This window comes from Uloborus diversus, chromosome 10 (assembly GCF_026930045.1).
Source record: "Uloborus diversus isolate 005 chromosome 10, Udiv.v.3.1, whole genome shotgun sequence".
NCBI classification, from domain to species: Eukaryota; Metazoa; Arthropoda; class Arachnida; order Araneae; family Uloboridae; genus Uloborus; species Uloborus diversus.
In genome coordinates, this window is record NC_072740.1 from 92042043 (window position 1) to 92067343 (window position 25301).

The 25301-nt window shown below is 32.9% G+C and overlaps 1 protein-coding gene across 2 annotated transcripts in view; it reads right to left on the reverse strand.

Moving 5' to 3' along the window:
- Positions 1-25301, reverse strand: part of LOC129231275 (myc box-dependent-interacting protein 1-like) — a 107688-nt gene that overhangs the window by 19309 nt on the left and 63078 nt on the right. For both annotated transcript variants that reach the window (XM_054865557.1, XM_054865558.1), the window contains exons 3-7: positions 20678-20732; positions 14221-14315; positions 11903-11998; positions 9355-9465; positions 7205-7290 (exon numbers count right to left, since the gene is read on the reverse strand). In XM_054865557.1, coding sequence (XP_054721532.1) covers positions 7205-7290; positions 9355-9465; positions 11903-11998; positions 14221-14315; positions 20678-20732 — 443 coding nt within the window. The remainder of the gene's footprint in view (positions 1-7204; positions 7291-9354; positions 9466-11902; positions 11999-14220; positions 14316-20677; positions 20733-25301) is intronic.

Here is a 25301-nt window from a genome sequence, read left to right on the forward strand (position 1 = left end):
GAAGGAGTGAAAAATGGTAAAAGAGAGAAATAAACGACGGAGTAAAATAAATAAATAAATAAATTTGTTTGTAAATGGGGATCCCCCCTTCCCGAGTTTTTTTTTATGTAGGTAATTGCAATGAATAAAGAACACGACCACTTGGTCTTTTAGTTTAACTTTCACGTTATATTTTGCAAGTTTATTTTAATCAACTAGTTTCAAAGTTTCCGCTGGAAATTCTTTACATTGTGCCTTAAGAAGTCAGATATCTTAAAATAAGATAAGTTTCTGGAAAGTTGAAATCATTTGATTTGAACAAGTTGCTTACCTTAGAAACCTTTTTTTATAGTTATGTCTGTAGCACCTTCCATATTATTCATATTTAAATGCCAAACTGACTCACTATCCTTTTTGTGATAACGTGCCAAAAAAAAAAAAAAAAACTGGCAGGCGAGGCAAAACTAATAAGAATGTGAACTAAACTGCGATGCCGCTCCCGAAACACGAGCTCAAGGTGGGGAACAAACCGCTATCGGTACCGGTACTGATTTTTGCAGGCCGCGGGGGCAAAGCCCACTTTTCCGCAGCCGGTAGGATAGCTTGTCTAAAATTCTTTTATTTTTCTTCCGGGAATCAAGAGGTGTGTAAACAGTGAGAAAAAGGGTGAAGGTGGACTCAAGTGCACTGACCACTCCATCTGTCCCCTGCATTTGTTGCTTATTAGGTGGAAATTCTTAGAAAAGGCAGATCACATTTTTGAAATCAGGTTTGAGGTAAACAATGTACGACAGAAAGCTGCTGTGCGAGAATTTTTCCGGGGGAGCTGAGCCGGTCTGAAATATTCCAGGGGGAGCTCAAGCTCCCCCAGCTCCCCCGGCTCCGACGCCTATGTATATTTCTTAAGTAACATGTCGAGTTACTGTACAAAACCACTTCCTTTATGAGAAAAATACCCTACAGGTTCGCGAAATTTTTTTGGCATAACTGTCGAAGTACTGTAATACCATTCCGAAGAATGCCCTTGAGCGCCGTCCCACCCCCGCCCCTCCCCATTCCCTCGTGGACTATCCTGCGGGTTCATTGTGTGGTCTGCGCCATTGAAAGTTTAAGGGAGGGGGGATTTTAGAGGGTTTTCGGCCTCATTTGGGGGTTTAATGGGGGTCATGGGGGGTCCGGATCAGCGTACCCGCAGTGCGGGGGGCTCACGTCTTTAAGGGACCCAACGGCTCAAGAAATTTAAAAAATATATTGAAAAAAAAAAAAAAAACTAGCACTAAGGCTTATTAACGGTGCAAATATCCACTGGCCTCTAGGGAGGGGCCCTACAGATTTTGTTCTAGAGGGACATAAAATTAATTGATCCGGGCTTGGGTCTAGTTCTTGGCGGGTAGCGGGGGGGGGGGGGGGATCTGTAGTCACTAAAGGGATCGCCCTTTAGTGACGGACATTCTTATGTAATAATATTTATATATCCAAGAGAGCCTCGATGGGAGTTCACGATAGGTCACTGTGACCTCCCAAAAATTTCCTTATTCGGCAAATTTTGTCTGACGATTCGGCAAAATTATCATCATTCGGGAAAGTTTGGGGTTTCATTCGGCAATTTGGGGGGACTGTCCGTCCTCCCAAAAATTTAAGTTCATGGCGCTCCTGTATGTATCGGTTATAAAAATTTAGCCTAGCCCCTGCATTTAGCATTATATGAGCTACATTATCGACTACGAACACCAGATTTATATTTTACCTTAATGCTTTCAAACTTCTAAGGAGCCTGGGTAATTGAGTGACTAAGCACAAAAATTAAGATATGTGTCTCGGAATTGTTTGTTTAGGCTCCCTGCGCAATCAGTTCTAGAATCTTTTACATTTACAATTAACAGCGGCATTAGCTAGAGAAAATTTCGGAGGGTCATGTTTTAATCACAGTTTTTTGTATCAACTTTGTTGTTTTTTCCTTATAAAATGAATAGAATGCACACTCCTTGCCAACCCTCCCCCGGAAAATGATAGAAAGGTATCCATGAATAAAATTTCAGGAGAAACACATGAATAAGAGCGCGGAGACGGAAAAAGTAGTGGCGTCATCTATCGTATACACGAGAAATCATATATGAAACGCAGATAGGGGACTCGAATTACCACATGGGAAGTAAAGCGGCACTACAGAAGCGTTAATGACTTCGAAATTCATCATTCATGCTGCCATCTACTCTATAGGGGGTCAACAAAAAAAAAATGATAGCTTTTAGTATTTCTTTTCTCATTTTTTTTCCGGTGGAAGAGGGAGGCGGAGGAGGACAAGCCCGTCATCCACTATAATATTAAAATCTGTTCGCGTCCGTCTGTCTGTCTGTCTGAAGATCGATCTTCTCGAGAACCGCTGCGAATCGAGAGTCAAACGAGATACCGATCAATTCGAAATTTTCCAAAGAAAACAATAGGACCAATCTCGTAATTGTGCGACTTTAATTAGCGGAGATATCAATTAAAACGTTAATGAACATAACGTTAATCAGGAATTTTTATTTCTTTCCTGTTGCCATTTTGCATATGCGTGAGCAAGTAAAATTCTAATAATTGTTTTAAAAGAGATTTTTTTGGCTGCTGTCCAACAACGTTTCCATCTAGAATTTCATTTTAAATTAGTTTAAAATTGGTTGCCCTATTCGGACATAGCCTTTATTTTATCGTCTGTCCTTTTTCTATTTTTTACATTCAACGTTCTTAACTCTTTTCAGCATATGAAAGTTGTTTCTTTAGCTAAGTTTATTGATTGTAGTGTAAGTTTATCATTCACCGGCCTCATATTTTGGTACACTTAGGAAGTGCGACTAATTATGCTTTTTTTTTTGGACTTTTTCCCGTCACATGGGTGAGTTTTCGAATTGTTATAACTCTGTTTTTCCTTCCTGTTTCTATTTTTAAAATACAGTTTATATCGTTGAAAGAACATGTTAAATTAAGATTGTTTGGATTTCTTTGTGAAACAGAGTTGAACAAAAAAGATTGTTTTTAAGGATTTTAACTAAAGATAAATTGGAATCTGATGACTTGGTATTAAATTAATGCTTGTTGGTAGTTATTTAGTCTTGGTGCTTTAATTTCACGTAATCAACCAAAAAGTATGTGTCATTCTATGTAAAAAGCTGATTGTAATTGTACATAAATAGTTCAGATATAGTCTATCGGATGTAATTCATTTTAACATGAGCACAGATTATAGTTGATAATGCATATATTTTAATCTTTTGTGCTAATTGAAAATACTCATAACTTGTATCATTGATAACTATGATTAACGTTAAAGAGATTTTTGACAAAAATATGCTCTACTGGTGTTTTGCAAACCTTGCATTACGCGTATTTATTTACTCCTTAGCGCTTTAGAAACTGATGTCAGAGTAATACAAAAACATCAGTTGGACATCTCTTTCATTTTTTAAGTAGCCCGTGCAACGCCGGGCACGCAGCTAGTTTCTTAATAATTGTTGTTCAGGGGGCCGGGGTAAAGGGTTTTTGTTCAATACGTTTAAAAGGGAAAAAGCAACATGCGTACAAAAAGGCCAACTTTCATTATGTTTCTAAAATTTAGGGAATCAAATGATTGCCCCCCCCCCCCCCCCCCCCGATTGTCCTATTGCTGGACCAGGAGTGGGGAAAAAATTAGTTTCTCGTATATTTTCCATTAGTTTGTCATCGTAATTTTCACATTTCGCCAATATTCGCAATCGCATTGAATAGACAAAAGAGTGTGGCTTAAAAAAGATAATAAGCGACAGAAGCCAATTCACAGTAGCACATTTGTGTTTTCTGGCAAACGAGAATGTCCTGTGGAGGAACGTTTTAGATACGTGAGAGATGTATTTAGATTTTTCAATGGGATTATTGTTCCAATCGTCATCAGATATGGAAGCTATTGTAAATGTTATAGAAAAGGATGATACTGAACTGCCCTGGCCGGCTTACAATAAATATTAGTTTCATAAAAAAGTATAAAAAGACAAAAATTTTCCATTTCATTCAAATTTGTCCGCTAAGCAAAAAGCTTTCAGTATCAATGTCATCCGCATATGATTTAAAATTGCACATTGATTAAAATTGCACATTTGTTAAGCATTCATAGTTATGCTGTAGATTTTGTAAATTTTATTAATATTTAATAATGAATGCTAGTACATTTAGAGATATTTTTCATATTTCTTCATTTTTGCTTTTTTAGTGTTTGAGTGTTAATATAATAACACTCAAACAACAATACAAGTCAATTATAAAATCTGCAGGTTTTTGAGATTATTTGGTAGGATTAAAAAAACGATTTTATTTCATTTTATCAGTGGTGTGTAAGAGAAGGGTTCAGATCCCTAGTTTCAAGCTCAAAATTAATTGGTTCCTACAAAATAAAAGTACCAAAAAAAATTAATTCCTATAATAAAATTAAAATTTTTCTCCTCTGTTGAAAAGATATTTTTCCTCATCTATGTAAAACTTAAATCGAATTATGACTGCTTCTATTTAGATTTTCAAATAGCCGAGTTGCACTTCTTGAATTAAATATTCGCTGGCACGAAAGTGTTAAAAGTTTGAAGGTTCTTTTAATCCTTTCTTCATTTGACTATTCGTAAAAAAAATGGTTTAGAGTGGCAAATTGCCTCCCCCCCCCCAAAAAAAAGAAAGAAAAAGAAACAAAGAAAAAAGAAAAGAAAGAATAGATAATTCTTACTGGAATTTCATGTTCAAATGAGCTAACTTATTAATCTAAACCTTTTTTTTGAATTTTTTCATTCAATTCTCAAATGCGTGTGTATGCTTTTTATTTATTTATTTTTAAAACGTTGCGAAGTAGTCACTACATTTCAAATGTAGCTAGCAGTCGATACATTTTTTAAAATGTAGTTGTAGTTAACTGCGTTTTTAATAAAGTAGTTGTAGTTTTTCCGACCACTGAGACTACACGTGCTAGTAAGATGCCGCTACACATATACATAATTTTATAATTTCACATGGAATCGTATCCATGCTTTCGAACTGTTCTCACTGCTAAATAGTCATCACTAAACTTTTTCATCATTACTATTAAGCCATTTTCATGGAGAATTTTAATGTAGAATATGTGTTTCACATTAGAGCGTCCGGTGGTCTCAAATATTTTAGTGTTTCATTCTGTATTTAATTTACGGTCTTTTTTTTTTTTTTTTCTTTGTGCGGATTTTTTTTTTTCCTTTTTTTTGTGCGAAAAATGAAATTTATTTATAAAATGAGCGGAAATTACTTATAAAACGAGTGCGAGGTAGCATCTTCAAGTGACGGCAGGGGCATCCCGATGGGAAGTCACTGTGACCTCCCAAAAACTTCCTTATTTGGGAAATTTTAAGAATTATCTTAATATTTTTTGTATTTATTTCCAAAATATTGTACAGAGAAGTTGAACAGACACTTTAATCAGTTGAGGTAACTTCAGCTTTTTTGTACAGATGATTAATTTCACATCCTCTAAATGTAATAAATACAAATTACCAAGAATGTTCACTATTTCTTATTTATTTCGTCCAGTTTTTAATTATTTTTTTCATGAATCGTAGCTCTAACATATGCTAAGTCTATTTATGTGAAATCAGAATAATACAAATGAAATAAAAGTTAATAACACCTTCATTTTCCTTTTTTTTTTTTTGAAAAATTTTATTATGATTAACATTTTGGAGCAATTTGAGATTTATCATATTTATAAATTTCTAAATTTAAGAATTATACTCATCAACGCAATTTGTTGCTCTCTATGAAAATTCATTTATTCATTCATTTCTTCATTCCTCTTCTCTTTCCTACGTTAAGATTACTATTTAATATAAACAAGCATGTATGTAAATGAAAAAGTTCATTTTTCTTTTTTTCTTCTTGCAACGTAAACAATTACTTTAACCTAATTAGTTTTTTTAAATATTTATGCTACTGCTAATTAAAAAGAAGAAATTAATACGAAGACAAAAGAGACCCATTTTTAAGAGAGATTTGGCAACCTTATTTCGAAGTTAAAGGAATAAATGGATCTAACAAGTAAGTAACATAGCGCCATCTAGTGAAAATAAGTAGAAGTAAACAAAGGGTTTAATGAATATTCACTGTTTACGAAATATAACGAAATTCAGGCCCGGATCTACGTACCCGCAGACCCCGCAGTAGAGGGGGGGGGCAGCACACAAATAAGGGGCACTCGGCCGGAGAAACCGAAGAATATTTTTTTTTAAATGAATGAATAAACTATACTCAAATTTTGAAAGTTCAAAGTATTTTCAACATTATTATAAAAATCAGGATTAAATGCCCCGCATAACTGCTCAAAACCTTAAAATAACAAAACATTAAATAAATAAATAAAAAATATTCAAACAAATGAACTAATTAGAGGTAGAAGAATTAGGTAGAAACATTGAAGCAGTCAAAAACTACCAACAATCACTAGTTCAAAAAAATAGTTATTGGAGGGTGGGGCTAATCCAGTTGCCGGTTAGAAGTCCTGATAATTTTTTTGCAGGGAGCCCAAATCTCGTAGACCCGAGCCTTAATTATTCCTATTTCGCTCAAAAATAAAAAAATAAGCTTTAATGATTTATCAAAACCACATATAAATACATAAATATTCATTTCGCTGCAGACGAACATGGAAACAATAAAATGCATAACGTCACATTTCTTGCTATCCTGGCCACCCACCCCCTTATCAAAAATCGCCGCAGTTAAACCAGTTCCCCCCCCCCTATGAGCGAGGGCGCACCCCCCAAAAGAGAAAAATGCACTCCCTCTCCTTAAAAACATCAACGATGCAGTCTGCGTCATGACCCTGCCCCCAGATTGGCACCCCTAATTTACCCCTTAAATTTCAAAGCATGAATTCATTTCTGTACGTCAGAGCCAGACTGACGTAAGTCCAAAAATTGCAATTTTCCGCTTATTAGTGCATTGTATTTAGAAACCTATTCCGCATCGAACCATGTGAACGTAATTCTTTAGAAAAAAAAATCCTTTTCAATTTTTTTGCCATTGTTAAAAGAGCGCACGTCCCACGCTTTGCATGCGCCAGAAAAAAAAAACTTTTCTCCTGTAAAATTACCATAATGCGACTTACGTCCTTCTGGCTCTGAGGTACAGATTTACGAAGACGCTCTTTTAAAATATTCCAATTATTTTCTAATTTTATTTTTTGAGTAAGAAAAACAGTAACTACCTATCGTGCAAAGCAGGCAGTTCATCATGCAGTTCGTTATTTATAACTTCATATAACTTTCGAGCTTCGTCTAATCTTTCTTTGGCCTGAAAAAAAAAAGAAAAGAAAAAGCATTAGCTTCGTAAAAAATATATTGATGCTTACAAATGTTAATGTATTAGTTTTAACTAGTCCAATTCTTTCAGGCAATTTCTGTGGAAATTTAGAGAAAAATGTTTTGTAACTGTTCAGAACACTGAAACATTTGCTTCTTGTCATTTTTATTTCTCTTTCGGTAGAATATAAAAGAAATCTAAATTTTTAGTCTTTCTTCTCATTTATTTGTGTGATATTTCTATATCACTTTGGAAAATGTTTAATTTCATGTAATTAATATCCGAAATCAAATTTAATTGTTGGTTTTAAATTCAATGTTAGTTGCTGTTATCTGTTTAATTGAGCAAAAAAGTATTTTCATGTTTTTATTTGCATTAAAGAAATAAGTAAATAATAATGTATAATTTCTATAAAATTGCTGAACTTAACTATAACTGTTTAAAATCGTCAATAGATGGCGCCACCTTCTTTGACTGTAGAGTTTTGTTTCTGTTTTATAATGCTGCATTTCTCATTTACGCGGTTTGTTTCAGTGTGAGAGTATTTCTTTAAAAAATTAAAGAAAATATCAGAAATCTTGTACTCAGTTTATTTGTTTATTGTTATGTGAACAATTAATAAACGCCTTTTCACAAAAAATACGTAAAAAATAGTGATTTTTTAGCTGTTTTGAGGAAAATTGTAATATTTTTCATAGAAAAATGGAGAAAATATTGGAAATTGATATTTTTTATTCAAGTAGGACGATTAACAACATTGCAGTGTTGCAACATTGAATGACTTATTTTCTTCGTTTGAATTCTGATTTAAGTTTTCATGAATATGTATTCTTAACTCATTGGGGAAGGATTCGTAACCAAGGGCCGATCCTAGTAGTTGTGCAGGGCGTGCAACTCAGGTGGGAGGACAAGACAAGAGGCAGCCGCGAGCCGCACATGGTTCACTCAATCAAGAGCAATTTCTCACAATAAAACTTAAATTTAGTCAAATAAAAAAGCTGAATTTTAAATGATTATCAAAAAATTGAGGAATTAATGAAATCCCGATTTTGTATTAGCAGAGTAAAGGTGGAAAAATAGAATATTAGTGCACAGTGTAGGTCCATTGTCCACTAATATCCACTCTCTACGCATATTCTTCATTTGGTTGCAAAATTTGTGCCAGACTGGCTGAGCTTCAATTTTAAAAGTTTGTTAGGGGAAGATCCTTGAACTTCCCCGACTCTTCTTCCGACACCACCAAAGAATGATTGAAATTATTTCTGATATGTAAATTTCACAAAATTTCTGGGTGAGATCCCTTCATCCTCCCTTCTCCGGCCTTCCTCTGTTTCTCCGAAGATAGACTAAAATGTGCTCTTAGGGCTTGTAATTTCTGGTAACTATTGATTTCTTCAAAGCAATAAATTGTACTTAAAAAACTTCTCATTATACAACTTTTCTTAATTTTTGCAAATTAATCCTCAAAAAAAAAAAAATGATTAGAATAAAAAGAAAAACTTTAATTATAACTTGATACACAAATATGAAAGAAAATTTCTAGAAAAGCAAAGTATTAGTCAAAATATGCACAATTCTCCAGAACGGCGGCACATTAGGTCTTTGCAATAGGGCGGCCGACACCCTAGGATCGGCCTTGGTAAACACAGTTGTGTTGTTACATTTTGAAATCAGAAAAGAAAGCGTATATTTTAACATAGCATATCGCAGTGTCATATTATATTATTTATCAAGGGCGTTTTTTGTGGGTATGCCATAACTTGCATAACATTTCATCAAACTGCGTAAGTAAGATATCAGTTAGACTTTTTCGCCGCTATTACCGAAAAATTAATATACGACACACATTTTGGCTATAATTCGAAAAAATTTATTAATGAAGTGGATTTTTGAATTCCTACTGTCTACCGCAAATGCTTCGCACTTGTTAGCAAGTATTTCTTTTATTGCTAATACTTATTGTTATATTCCGCAAATGGTCTTTTTAGTAAATATATACTTTTATGTTAGTAAAAATATGAAACCAAGAATTTTTCTTTTATATAATTAACATACCTTTCCAATTTTCATCTCTTCTCTTTTCCTGTTTGGCTGCTGCAAGGATTGCAAATTGTGGCGGCATTTGTCGTAGTCAACAAGTTTTCTTCCTCTTTTAGCTATTTTGCCCTTGAAATAGAAAAAGAAACTTGTTGTACATTCATAATTTTTCCTATAGAATGTTACATTGTTTTTCACACATGAATAGACATATAAAGAAATGCTTGCGTTATTTTTGTAACCAAATTTCGTAAGTTATTTCCTGTTTTTAAAAAAATGTTATGCACCCTTATTTGAAAGAAATAGCTGCTTTACTCGACTTCTTCGACAGAGTTTGAAAAATCCGAAAAATGGATAAAAACTTTCACCCTTGCACAGGCAGTGTTATGATGCACTAATTGTCTCACAGCAGTGAAATGTTCATGGAACAATCGGAACTAAAATACATGCACGAACCAATATTCCATAGCTCCTAACTGATCATTAATAAGCATAATTTCAAGCTCATGTTTACATTATTTTTAATTTTTTGAGATCAAACTCGAAATCACTGGTGCCCATCCTTTTCCTACCGGAGGGCCGCACCTTATACACTGTAAAAAAAAATTCCGAAACGTTACTGGGTATTTCCGTGTCACGTTTCGGGATTTTGATCGTTTGTATCCACTTCCTGGAAAAATTAAGTATTCTTGGCAAAAAGTTTCCTGAATTGCTACAAGTCGCACGAATGCAGACTTTTCACTGTTGTGAAAAACATTTTTAGCTCCCAGTTTAAAGATTAACTGAACGTATTTATAAAGTGTATCGGCTTTACTTCCAGTACGGCTCATCCATGCTAATTAAGCTCCCAAAGGGAGCGAAAAAATGTGGACTGCATTGCTTTGCAAGATTTGCAGGCAAGTAAAATTCTCGTTAATTACTTGCAATTCTGGCATACCTTTGGCCATTTTTGCAATAATGCTCTTTAACTTCCTTGATAAATCAGACTGATGCCAAAATACTACTTCCACGGGCACGACTGGTTTTAAACGGGAAGATTTCTGAATTTTTCGTGAGGCTTCCAGCCCAGGATAATATCAGGAAGGTTACTGAATTTTAGCGGATAAAGTTCCTGGAATTTGTAAGAAATGTTACTGGCAGATATTGGGCACATCAGCTGCCCATTATATTCCAGGAACGTTTCTGAATCGTTTTTACAGTGTACTAAAATGATTCTTGCGGGTCAAAATGCATACAAAATTTGAAAAAAAAAAAAAAAATCTAAATAATATGGGATAATATGGAAAAGGGAAGAAAATGAAAAGAAATCGTTGTTGTTAATTACTATGCTTCTTTTATTAAATGCATCTATTATTGAGAACCCATTTTCTGAATAGTTGGCATTGTAAAAATAGTGCTTTTTGTTTGTAACATCACTGTAAAAACGATTCAGAAACGTTCCTGGAAAATAATAGGCAGCTGATGTGTCCAATCTATGGCAGTAACATGCCTTGCAAAACCCAGGAACGTTTTCCGTTAAAACTCAGTAACTTTCCTGAAAAATCCAGAATCTTCCTGTTTAAAGCCAGTCGTGCCATTGGAACTTTAGAGTAATCTTAAGTAGGAATAATATAAAAGCTTGGAACCTTCCTGATTTATCAAGACAGTTCCAAAAACAATATCGCCAACATGGCCAAAGCTAAGCCAGAATTGCTTATAAGTATCAAGCATCTCACCTGATTGCAATTCTTGCAAAGCTACGTAGTCCATACTTATTAGCTCCCTTTGGGAGTTTAGTCAGTATAGACGAACCGTATTCGCACAGAAGCCGGGACACCTTATAAATACTCTCAGTGATTCTTTAAACTGGAAGCTAAAAATATTTTTTACAACAGAGAAAAGTCTGCATTCGGACAACTTGTAGCAATTTAGGAAACTTTTTGACAATGATACTTGATATTTCCAGGAAGTGGGTAAAAACCGTTGAAATCCCGAAACGTTATGCGGCAATAGTCAGTAACGTCTCGGATTTTTTTTACAGTGATTTAACTAAACAACGGGCAACACGGATCAGCTTCACGGGACGGATGTGGTCCGCGGATCGTAGGTTGGACACTACTGCTCTAGATTATTGCATAAAAATAACCAGCAAATGTTTCATAAATAATGTTTTATGCAAGTATTTTTTATTTATTTGTTGATAATTGTTCATATTGTTGTTTGCGTCATTATCTTCTTTATTTATTTATTACTTCATTCCTTTGCAAGATAACTTTTCTAACGAAATGACCAAAGTGTTACAAAGTATCTTTAATACAACGAGGAATAACTGTATGTTTTTGTTTCAACGAGCTACGATGAGGTTACTTGTGAGGATGACCGTGTTATTAGCCTTTTTGTTATTATGTAATGTTTTAATTTTCACTGTCTAAAAATCAATAAAATCCTTTTCAGTAGTTCAACAAAATATTTTTAAATTGAAGAAAAGTCCACTGACACACGCTTGGGAGTTTACCACACAGGCAACTTCAATTTTTAAGCAGAACTAAAGCATCTGTTTCATTTAACATCAATTATGAAGACTTACTCTTATTTCTGGAAATTGGCTGAGATATGTTGCAATTGGAACTCCAACTTGATCGTTGAGCTTGTGACAAAAGTCATCCCACACCATTTCTAGGACCTATTTGAGAAATTATAATTAATGAAAAACATAAATACAATGAACATAAAATCATTTATAAAATATGCAACTGGTACGTTGTGGTCAATTAGTTGTTTGTACCTTATTTAAGTGAATTTTATGGCAACTAAAGGACTTAAAAAAAACCGGACAGCAATTGAGCTGGTGCATCGGGACTGGTGGTCTTACTTCTTCTTAAACATCCAGCATATTTCATGGGTACATAAATTATTTTCGTAAATTAACGAGGGGTACCTACGATGGGTGGGAAGGTCTATGGCGCAGACTGAGCCATTAAAATTTTCAGAAGGGGCTGGCTTTACATGGTATTTGGCTCTTATTTCGGGAGAGGGGGAATCTCATTCCTGAGGGGGATTCCCCGTTGCATTTGGTGGGGGGGGGGGCATTGACCTTTAGAGGAATGGGTACCCCTAAATTAACATAACTTATTTACAGACATCACAGCATCAGCATGCTGTGTCCAAATATCTTTTTCGTCACATTTTACGATTCCATCCACTCTTTTACAATGTTGCCTTTTTTATATTGGGTGGTTTAACTATGCTTATAAGTTTTTATAACAACTATAGTGCTTTTAAGAAAATAATCTGCCTAAAAGCGCTCCATACTGCCATGTTAAGCACAGATGTCGCATCGGCATTTTTTTAATCAGAATTGAGTTATAGTCATCAGGTGTTTCTTTATAACACCTTTATTTCATGTAAATACAATGTTTTATGATCACTTGTGAATAAAAAATACATGGGCTGTTTTTGAAGTAAGTACCGTTTTGAAATTAAAAAAGAACAAGTACAGATAGAACAAAGAAATTTATTGCACATACCACTCTTACGCTATTTTTCGACATTGCTCCCGTGATTTTCCAAGAATTTGTCATAGCGTGGTACAGGTTTTTGTATACCTATTCGAAGAAAGTTTCCGCCAGTGTAGTCAACCATGGGGCTACATGTTCTCTCAGATCGTCATTGTTGTTAAGCCATCGACCATCAAGGTATGACTTTAGATGCCAAAACAAATGAAAGTTGCTGCGAGTGATGTCGGAGTAGTCCGGAAATTTTTTAAAAACGTTCCAGAAAAAGCCCTGTCCGAGTCTTCTTGGTTGTCTACACTGACGGCAACTTTCTACGAATAGGTATACAAAATCTTCTACCCCCGCTATGAAACATTCTTGGGATTTTTGTGCAATAAATTTCTTTGCTATATCAGTACTTGTTCTTATTTTACTTCAAAACGGTACTTACTTTAAAACACCTCTCATATTTTTAAACAAATTCTTAAAAAGTGGAATCTGAATTGAGTACATAGAGGCGTAAAACTTTCGAAAGCAATAACTCATTTTAAGCTCAGCTGCAGACGTTACTTTTGCGCTTAGTACGGCAGTATAGTGAATGTGATACAAGCATGAGAAATAACACAAGTTTTCTACACTAAGATTTTAAAACAGAGTAGCATAAGGTTCAAAACCTAATTATATGGCTTCTGCTGCAATTGGAAAACTCAGTTTCACAAAAATTGTACGTAATGGCAATAGCAATCTACATACTATATGCAAATTAATTTCAATTATATCCATACAATTTCCTTTTTGAGGTTACTTTTAGTCTAAGTCAGCGCGATATTGTGCTTTCAAGCAATCTTTGTTTAAATATTAAAATTTAATGAAACTTTTATCAACTGAGAAAAACATTTTGAGAGATAAACAAAGTTGACGTTTAAACATTATATGCAATACTAGTGGTACCTGTACGGCTTTGCCCGTAGTTGAAAATTATTAGGTCATTCGGTTCGCCTGTATATTTATAAATAATGGATGACGAATTTCTCGCCAATTGGCTATGTTCATTCGCTCTCCCATTCCATGTCATGATAATTTCGTAATTTACTCGTCCATCTTATGATAATTTTGCTCCGGAAAGTGTTCTTAAAATTGAAATAGAAAAAGAACAAAATCGAATTTCCGAAAAATCGCTTCGAGGTGCACACCCCCATGTTACAAACTAACTTTGTGCCAAATTTCATGAAAATCGGCCGAACGGTCTAGGCGCATCGCGCGTCACAGACATCCTACAGACATCCAGACAGAGAGACTTTCCGCTTTATTATTAGTGAAAAGATTAAGTTAATTTTTCCATACACTTTCCATTTGTACGTACAATGTTACTGGAACATTTATAGTTATATAACGTTCATAAGTAACTTACCTGAGTTTTTACGGGAAGTTGGTCACATCCGGCCCAGTCTGGTTCATACGTTTCAGTCAGTGTATCCATTAAACTTTTACTGGCAGCTTGCATGGCTGTAAAAAGTTTTTTTTTTTTTTTCAAAAAAAGGACTATCAAATATATATATATATATATATATATATATATATATATATATATATATTTAAATTTTTGTTAAAAAAATTGTTTTCTGTCTTATTCGAACCATTCATCTCAAACCCTAAGGTTTACTTTTCTTCCAGAATTCCAACCTTTGAATGAAGCATTCGAAAAGACAGGGGTGCCCCCCCTAAGGGCAAGGGCGCACCCCCCTTAAGTATCGTGAAGACCCCCAAAAAACAAGTGTCTCCCCAGACCCGAAATATAAAAAATACCCCTTAAAACAATCCCCTTAAAAATTTCAATGGCGCAGTCTGCGCCATGACCCTCCCACCCCCCAGGTGGGCACCCCTTGGAAAAATGCAATTTGTAATTTTTTGCTTTCATTCGTAAAACCGCAGTGGTTTTAAATGCATAATTTAAAAGTTATAGCTCAATGATATTGATAAATTAACTGCCATATTCTTCAGCTCCTCTTTGAGTAAACTAATCAATTTTTCGTTATCATTCTTTTCGTTATGCCGGAAACCCACGATGCATGTCCCATTTTTACGGATATCACGTCCCCCCCTCCCCTCATCGGTACACTCCGTAGGTAGAGAGTCACTGACATATTACATTACAATTCAATAAATAACACTCCTTTATAATATCATTAATAATATCGTTTCTATGGTCTGCGTTTCTTATGACTCACTACAAAACCTTAAGTCCTATACGTAGATAATCACATTTCATATGCTTGACAATGGACTCCATTTAGATTGCAATATACATTATTAGCCTAAAAAAGAACAACTCAGAAGGAAAAGTTAGAGTCATTGATAGATGGGGGAGGGAGTGTGATTAATCAAAGCTGACAGAATAATGTAGGGCTCAGATTTTATTTTATTACTTAATTAATTTATTTCTTTTTCGGCCTCCCAGTCGGAGAGAGTCGACGTACTTTTTCTTTTATAGAAAGCTGTTTTTAAGTCCAAAAAAAAAAAAAAAAGAAAAGAAAAAGAAAAGAACACCAGAAACGGAACTCTGCGAATGTTCTGGCGTCGAATACTCAAAATGGCTCACAGTAGAACAGCTCGAAATTCTTTTCATAAGAAATAGAGTCTCATCCGCATAATTTAGCAAAATTTGAGTATTTAGTGGGAAAAAAATACCATTTTATTTGTAGCCCAGTCGAGAGGAACTTATATCAGTTGTAGAAATGCGAAATTGATGCAAAAACATCGATTAAAAAATTTAAATAACGATTATGTCAATACATTTTGGAAATATATCAGTGTTTTAAAGCATCGATGTTTTGAAACATCGAAATTTTTGTTTAGTCAACTCTAACAAATGTATTTATTGGAGAGTTTCTGTCACATCCAGCAATCATATTTAATTAACTTAGATTCTCGAGTAGTCAAAGCAAAGTGAGTAATATTAACGAATTATTAAGATTTCAAATGCTCAGTAACTCATGCATGTGTTTAAAATCGAAAACTACAAAATTCTAAAATAGGTAGTAATAAAAATTAATACGAATAATTTCGTAACATCTTTTGATATTCCAACTGAATTACACAAATTAAAAATGAGTCATTTATTATGTAGTACGAATCAGTTTTTCAGAAAATCAGAAATTTAATATTTTTCCAACTAGGTAGATATCATGAAAAAAAAATTAAAGAAAACTAATTATAGTGCACCTAGATACATTTCTAATGTAATTACAAAGAAGAAGTTTTCAGATTATTTTAAAATGGAAAATATATTAACATATTATACATTGTTTACAGTGATCAGAAATGTGTGCAACGAACAATATGGTACATTTTTAAAGTAAAATTATAATTTTATTATTTTAATCAACGACTCATTTGGGGATACTAATATGAACTAACATATACGTATATTTGTTATTATATATATTTATAATTTAAGTAACGATAAAAAGGACTGTTGACCTTTATCTTATAAGTATACTTCTGATAATAAGTATACTTCTTTAAACAACAAACTGTCAATAACGTTTCCCAGATGCATGTCCTAATTACGCTATTCAAAACTAAAAATGCATCCGACTCAAAAATAGCTATTTCCGAAGTATTTTGCTTCGCTAAACACGAAAACCACCATAAACAGTTGAGATTAGCTGTACTTTTCAAGATATAGAGCCAACTAGGGTAGTGAAATCTCACTAATGCTTTTTTTCTAATGCTTTCTACATAAAATCGAAATGGACTTCAAGAAATTTAAATTCTGGGAAAGGAAATGTCTAAAATGAGCCTCTAGTAGATCCACCCATTTCTGCTTCTACATATGCTCATTCTGCTGGTAATAATAAAGAACTTCGTGAAAGCTGTGAACAAAGATGGTTTTCCAATACCTTAGAGGTAAATTTCCAAGATATTTTGAAGCTAAGGTAGAGGAGAACTTTTAACGGCCCTTCAAATACTCGTAATTACATATAAGTAAATAAAAAAAACTACGGAAGTTCTGTGATCATTGATGAATGATATTTCTCTGATACTCTATTTTGTTCGCTTCCTCCAGTATATTTTGCTTAAAAACTATGAAGCTATGAGCGATGAGCTGGAGAAAAGGTTTCACCAAGATATTTTTACAATGGAACGCAGATATCAGGGTCATTGGGATAAGTTAAAGCTCACCAAATACTGCTGAATTATTACAAGAGATGGCCTTTCCGCTAACGTACACTGTAAAAAAATTCCGAAACGTTACTGGGTATTTCCGTGTCACGTTTCGGGATTTTAATGGTTTTTATCCACTTCCTGGAAAAATTAAGTATTCTTGACAAAAAGTTTCCTGAATGCAGACTTTTCACTGTTGTGAAAAATATTTTTAGCTCCCAGTTTAAAGATTAATTGAGCGCATTTATAAAGTGTATCGGCTTTACTTCAAGTATGGCCCGTCCATGCTAATTAAACTCCCAGAGGGAGCGAAAAAGTGTGGACTGCATTGCTTGGCAAGAATTGCAGGAAAGTAAAATTCTCGTTACTTACTTGCAATTCTGGCATAGCTTCGGCCGTGTTTGCAATAATGCTCTTTTAACTTCCTTGATAAATCAGAATGTTGCCACGATATTATTTCCACGGACACAACTGGTTTTAAACTGGAAGATTTCTGAATTTTTCAGGAGGCTTCCAGGATAATATCAGGAAGGTTACCGAATTTTAGCGGAAAAAGTTCCTGGAATTTGCAAGACATGTTACTGGCAGATATTGGGCATATCAGCTGCCCATTATTTTCCAGGAACGTTTCTGAATCGTTTTTACAGTGTACAAGAAGCAATCGAAAATGAAGCGTTTACAGCAATGAGCTAAAAGTAAACAACCGCTGTTTTCTGAAAAATAAAAATTGTTTCATAAAATAGGACCTATTTAAAAAGTTTTATTGCAGAGGATTTTTTTTGCTTTTTAACCTTACCTTCAAATCAATATGTGGTTGTTGTGCATTTCCTCCAGCGGGATTTGGTTTGTCTTGAAAACAAGAGCTAATAAAAAGAAATCCACTACCATATTCGCTTTTATTGACACAAAATTAGTAGACATTGACTATTTTTGAATAGTTCTGGATTCAGACTAAAAGTTATTTTTTGTTGCGTAGTGTTAATGATGTAGCTTTCCTCAAAAAAGTAATTTTATAGACATAATCAGTGTTTTAATGATGATATTTTTGATTTAATTTTGAAATCGACATCAAAAAATTAAAAAAAAACATCGAGCGAAACAAACGTCGATTTTAGAAAAATATCGACACAAATACATTGATGGTGAAAACTTCCTGCGAACCCTATATAGTCGATAAAATATAAATGTTCAATCCATATGAAGTTCTATGGCATTATTCTTAGGGTATTTCTGAAGCCACAAATTAAACTTGGACGATGAACGAAAAGCCATTTTCCATAAACAGCGCAATTGGAACAGGACAGAGAATGGCACACACTGCGACAGGGGAATGACATTTATTAGAGGAAATAATACATTTTACTAAAGTTATTGTAATTTCTCTAGGAAAAGATAACACTATAATATTGAAATTTTAAGTGATCCAATGCGGTGGTTTGTAAAAAGTAAGTATTCTCGTTATTTTTTTCCCCTTACGTGGGACGGGGGAATGACAGCAGGGGAATGACAAAAGTTAAGTTTAACTTGCATATTGACATAACCACATGTGATCAATAATCACTTAAAGTAAGGTGGGAAAACTCTATACAATTAAGAATCAATTATTCATTGAGGGTTTATTACGAAATTAAATTAACTATCAAATGCAGGTTAATGACATTCATTAAAAATATAGAACGAGATTTAACTAAGGAACACTCAACTGTACGTGACTCTCTTCATTTTAGCAAAGAGAATCAATCAAAATTATTTATGTAATTATGAAACAATTCAAAGACTAAATAATGTGTTAATATAACTATTACCATATGTGAAAATCATTAATTCCATTCTTCACAGGGAAATGACAACAAAATCAAAGGACATTGTTTTACATTTTTTTTTTCAGAATAGGGCAAACTTTGAAAAGTCTTGATTTTTACATTTTACAACATTGTACAATAATTGTTAATAGACTAAACAACAATTTCTCTACGGGGTTGGGACACACATTCGAATGACATTTATCATGAAAAAATTGATTTAAATGAACAATTATTGCAATGGAGAGTTTGTTTTAGCTAATTTTACAAAAATCAAAAATTAAAGCATTCTTCCATCAGTTTGATTTTTATACAAGTTAATTTGTCATTTTTGGAGCAAGGACAAGAATTTCGCAGTTTAGAGAAAATGATCCCTAAGCTTCATGAAACGAAAAAAGAAATTACAAAAATAACTTACACTTTTTTGAAATTCCAAAGTAGCACCAAATCGTAATTCACTCATGGAAGCTTAAAAACACCTTTTTTTTAAACTTTAAAGAGAAAAAATTATTTAGTAACCTATTACTGCTCGTAAGAAATTATGTGCTCCACGTGGTTACATTGCGTAAAACTTGACAGGGATCCCAAGATTAATAACTCGGGATCTCCATAATTGCGCAATGTTGCTTTATGCGATTGACTTCTGCGCAGATGCATGAGAGCGCCTGAGTTCATATGGCTATAGGCAGCTATGAAGGCATGACTGCCAAAAAAAATCTCCTGACCGAATAGCGGGATAAATTTATGGATATCTCTTGACCGCTATTCGGGATAAAGGGCAAATTGGCTGCCCATCATGTATACTGTTTCCGTATATAGAAAATAAATTAGTTTGTGTGTTGTGAATGAACGCAGTCTCTTCAATTCTCTCCCTTCTAAAAGTGATACATGAAAAATATGACAAAGAAGAAGGGGCGAAAATCCTCTACACTGCTAAACGTGTTTTTTTATTATTATTATTTGCTGTATACAAAAATAAAATTGAACAGAGAACTGAAGCTGCCTAATTTTATTCAACAGTAAAAATGTTTCACTGTCATTCGTCTTTAATTTGATTATTTTTGAATTCGACTTTTTTTTACATATTTCAAAGTTTTTAAACTTTTATTTTGATATTTTTTTCACATTGATGGAAAATAATCAAGTTGAGCATTTAAATGTGTTTATTAAAAAACAATTATTCTAATTGTCACAGAAACTTTAAACCGACTTCATCTGATGCGGTTTTATACTTAATTTCCAACGGGACTAAATGCGGAACAATACCTAATACCTTTCGCATGAAAAGATCATTTTTTTGCGTTTTTTAAGGTCAAAAATTTAAGTGCGGGCGTTTTTCAATTGTTTAGACTTTCGGAAACAAACCTGCGATCCTCTTTGGGAGCTAAACTTATATTCATGCCAAATTAGTTGAAAATCGTAAACTGGATTTCTGTAAGGAACATACACATTCACATATACTCGCATAGATATATATATATAGAGAGAGAGAGATAGATAGATAGATAGATAGATAGATAACTTCATCCTAGAATCGGAGTTATTATCTTACGATAATAACAACTCTGATTCCAGGAGGATATTTTAGTAATAATACATCAAAAAGGGGTTCAATGGACTACAAAAGATATAAGGATCATTAGAGGTTCATTCAATTGCTTCCAAAAAAAAAGGAATATATATCATTCGTCAAACACTCTATTGCGAAGCAAAATTTTAAACTGCCCCACCCCTTCTTTCTTTCTTCAATTGTATTCACTGAAAATACAACTTAATTTTTATTAATGTTGTTCCAAAAAACATATATGAACAGAAATCTAACAAATTTATGGGTAGAAAAATTATCTATCCGATATAAAGGTTGATTTCATAAAATCATATCAATTTTAAGTGTCTTACCTCTGGCACATGAAACATAGTTTTTGAATTCTTTGCTCAGCCTCTGGGCGGAAGCCTGAAAGAAAAGTAACGTGTAACTCTTATAAAATCGGAGGACATACATGTAATATTCGAGTATCTTTAATGTAGAGAAATGCATAAAAAAGAATACTTAAAAAATGCATGTTGTGTGGCGTCAGTAAGAAATATTGTACAAGAAGGAAATAGGACTACAAAAATACCACCATGTTTTCGTGCACGTGGCAGATAATATTTTGAAAGGGTAATGACGACAAAAATCATTTCTTAAGAAATCACATACTTTTGTGATTTCTTTAGCAGCATTTTTTTTTTCAAATACTCTTTTAAAGCATTATTGTTTATGAAATATATAAACCTTCTTGTGCAGGAAAAAAATGTCAATTTTTCCGTCGAAGGGCCATTAAAGATCTTTTTTTTTTGTATTATTATATTTTTTTTCTCTTTTCGATTTCGATTTCTTTATCCATGTAATATTAAGTGACAATAATTTTATTTCTGCCTATTAAAAAGAACTACAGTAAATAAAAAAAGAACAATTTTATATTTATATAATCCAAAAATTATATTTCATTCAATTCTTTTCGGGAAAAATAATAAAAGGGTAGGTTACAACTAACACCATATATTTTTACAAGCACTGGAAAGGAAATTCTCGGGACGCTTTCTAAACAAATTTTCAAAAGCATCTTACTGCTAAATAAATTATAAAAATTATTCCCTTTTTTTTCAATGAACGCTCTTGTATCAAAAAAGTACCGCATTTTTATTGAACACCTTACTTTTATAAAGATATCGTTTGTTATTTTTACTTTCAGGTCGAAAATAAAATGATTTTTCATAAGTCCTGAAAAAAAAAGAAGAAAAAACAACACACATAGCACGAGATGTTTGTGGGATACTGGAGTAAAGTGTGTTTATTAATTAAATATATTTCTTGATGATGATAGTGTAATCTATCATTGTCTTAATTCCGACAGTTTATTATAATTAAATTTTAAAGCTGGAACTGTCAAAAATGAGGTGAGGTTAATTAAAGTGCTTCTTAAAACCATGTTGGGAGTCCTTTGCAAACATCAAATTAAAAAAAAAAGAAAACCTGTTTCGAAAACTATTCTGACGAGAAAATTAGTTACATTTATTCTTAAGGAAGTTCGGCACTATCGGTGTCATTTGTCGTTGTGTTCTGATTTGTTTTGTTTTAAATGCTTTGAAAATAGAATAGGTTCTTATAGTTATTCTCTTCAATGGTTAAAAATAGAATAAGAGTTTGAAACTGAAAAGATTAAAGTAACTTTTAACTGCGTTAGAACATAGTTTACAACATCAAAAAGAATTGTCATAATTATTATTAACTACTTAACTGTGTCACTAGTTGCGCTCTGATTTATTTATTTTGCTTTAAGTGCTTCAAAAATAAGAACAGGTTCTTATTATGATTATCTTCTGATGCTAAAAAAAAAAAAAAATTGATTGAATCTTAATAAATTGAAGTAACTTTTAATTGCGTTAGAACATAACTGTCAACATTAGAAAAAAATGTCGTAATTATCATTAATTAATTAATTGTTTCATTTTCCTCTCATATTGTGACCTAAAGTAAGCATATTAAACCTCTCCTAGATTGTTTGGTGTACACTGCCGAAGCGGTGTTCGGGCAAATGGAAAAGTTCCTCTTTCGCGGCACCCAAACGGTGTTTGCTAAAAATAGTTAAATGGTTAGTAAAAAAAATATTCTTGAGCAAATAATTAACCAAATTGTGGCATGAGCAATGAACATTATTCAATTTGCAATGCCCAAAATTCAACTTTAGCATAAATAGTGTGATGAATGTAAAAGTAAATAATTAAGGTGCTGCTTAATGCTTTACTATTCAACAGATTAAATTTTATTTCGATTTTTATTCCTATCATGTAGAGTCACATTTCGTTCGTCGTTGCAGGGGCTGTTAAACTTTAAACTATATAAAGGAATATTTGCTACACGCCAGCAAACAATGTTTTTTTTTTTTTTTTGCTCTTAAAAATGTAAGCAATGATATTCAAAAGGCTTACTTAACTGTTTTTCAACTGGATATTTTACGCAATAAGCAAAGCAACTCAATAACGAAAATTAAACACTTTTAGATAAAATACTTTTAGTAATGCAATTTATTAAAAACAATCCGTCGAATAACAAAAGAGGTGAAATTCTCGCCCTTCTTACAGAGAGAATTTCATTCGATTCACTGCAGAATTCCTTTTCCTTTCAAAGTAAACATTCCAGTCAAGCCATTAGAATGTTCTTTTATAAATTTTTATTCATACACCACTCCCGCGGAATGCCTCAAACGGAATCAAATTACACAACACGCAACCTACTTCCTAAATCCTCAGGGTAGAGTATCTGGTCATCACACTTTTAGCTCGCCAAGTTCGGTGTCTGGCTGTAAATGGTAGCTTGTGAAGGTCGCCAATAGAAACTTGTCTTCTCTAATCGGAAATGACAGTCACGTAAATGTCAAGTAAGGCTTCTCTACCGCTAGAATAATGCCAAACCAAGCGTAGAAGCGTGGGCTTCAGTTTAGTTCCAGGAAGCACAAAGAGGGGAGTCACGTGTCAAAAGACAAATTCGGCAATGCATAGCTCTGATTCCTACACGTTGAATCTCACAGCCTTTTGTTGTGTTTTAATGAGACGGGATTTTTTTTTCCGTCGTCTGTCAAAAAATGGCGATGAAAAATTGATCTTTTCAGTTCTAAAAAATTAAATAACACCCAAAAGATACATTACAGAAATTTAAATCAACTGCATTATTTAAATTTAGCCTTGCATCATAAAGCAGAAATTCTGTTGCAGAAAATAATTATTTAAAACGCGATAATAATGCAATAGTAAGAATGCAAAGCGCTCTTTAAGCTGACCTCCCCTCCCCCTCCACACCAAAAAACCTCATTCTTCATAATTTTATAAGATTGGTAATGCTTTATTTTTTTATTATTTATTCATTTATTGATTTTTTTCACAGATAGTTTTAGGAGCTTTTTTGGGTTTAAGTCACATTTGTATGCTTTAACAATTAATCCCTTCCGTCGGAATAATGAAATACTCAGACAAAAATGCTTATATTTGGTACACAGTGTACTATGGTAAAGAGTATCTTATAAACAAAATTTTAAATTTGTAGGTGAAAAATTAAGAGTTATGATACGTCTAATATTCCGCACCTACATTTTTGGAATTAATATTTCAGATTAAAAAAAGATGAAATATTAAACAAACTTCATAGTAAAATGTTATCCAAATAATTATAAAACATTATTTTAGCATTTGAAATAATTAAGAAAAAATTATATATTTTTGAAAAAAGTAAAACAATAATTATAATTTAAAAAAAAAGAAAAAAAAAAACATCTTTTTGCGACGAGAATCCATGGTTGAAAAAATGAACCACTTTTTATCTCCCAATCCCTATATGCTAGTCTTGTGAATCCCAAAACGATTTTTTTTTTTTTTTTTCAGATAATTATAAGCAGACTGTGAAGAGTGAAAAAAAAATCTCAAGTAGTTTAATAAGTTTTTAAATGATTAGCAGCTGTTTAAATTTCATGTCCGGTATACCGGACGCCGAGTCTGAAGGGTTAAGGAAGTTGTATATCATGTGTGGTATTTGCAGTGTCGTTGTAGTTATCTCAATACATTTTCCCAGATCAGAAATATCTAGTTTTAATTTTGTTAAAAGTTTGACTCAACGTGCATGGACATTTTCGTGAACTCTATTTTTCGTTGAAGTATATCAACATTTTAAAGCATAAAGAAGAATACATTTTGAACTGAACTATACGCATAGTTGAATTTGTTATGTTTTTTTTTTTAAATAGCAAAGTGAGAATACAAGAATGTTGATGTATTTAAATTTTCTTATTCGCGAGATTTAATTTTATTCTATTTCTTGGTGTATGAGTTTAAATCACTATATTTCATTTTTTTCCCATTCGGTGAAAACAGCTAAAGCGCAACTTATCGCTTCTCAGCAAATCGCAAAAATCACTATCTCTATAGCCATGGTACCGAGGGAAAAGTAACAAACGTATTTTTTCCCTTAAATTCAAGCGCAGTATTACAGTCTGAACTACAGATATGATGTCTATGTGTTTCTTTACACAAGTATTTCTTTTTTAGTTAAAAAAGTGAAAAAAACTTAATTAAATTGCAAATATAAATAATAAAAAAATAATTTACAGGATAATTAGTTACATAAAATAAATGTTAGTTAAATAAATATAGCCTTAAATAAGAGTTCTAGATGAAAATAATTCTCTCAATATTAAATTATAGAAAAAATATTTGTAATAATAAATATAAAGAAGTTAGGGAATGTGGGGCAAAGTAGAATAGTTAAGATGACTGAGCTATTTCAAAATGAACAAATTAGAAATAGGTTGTGAAAATTACAGAATACAAAGAAAGAACATTGTATTTTATAATAAAACCTGCATTGAAAGAGGGATTTTTTTGCAGTAAATTTGCGTTTTTAAAGAAAAAGTGGAAATTTTTCTTTTTTTTTTTATGGGACAAAGTGAAAAATAAAATATTTTTCTTATGAAATACTTTCTAATCGATTGTA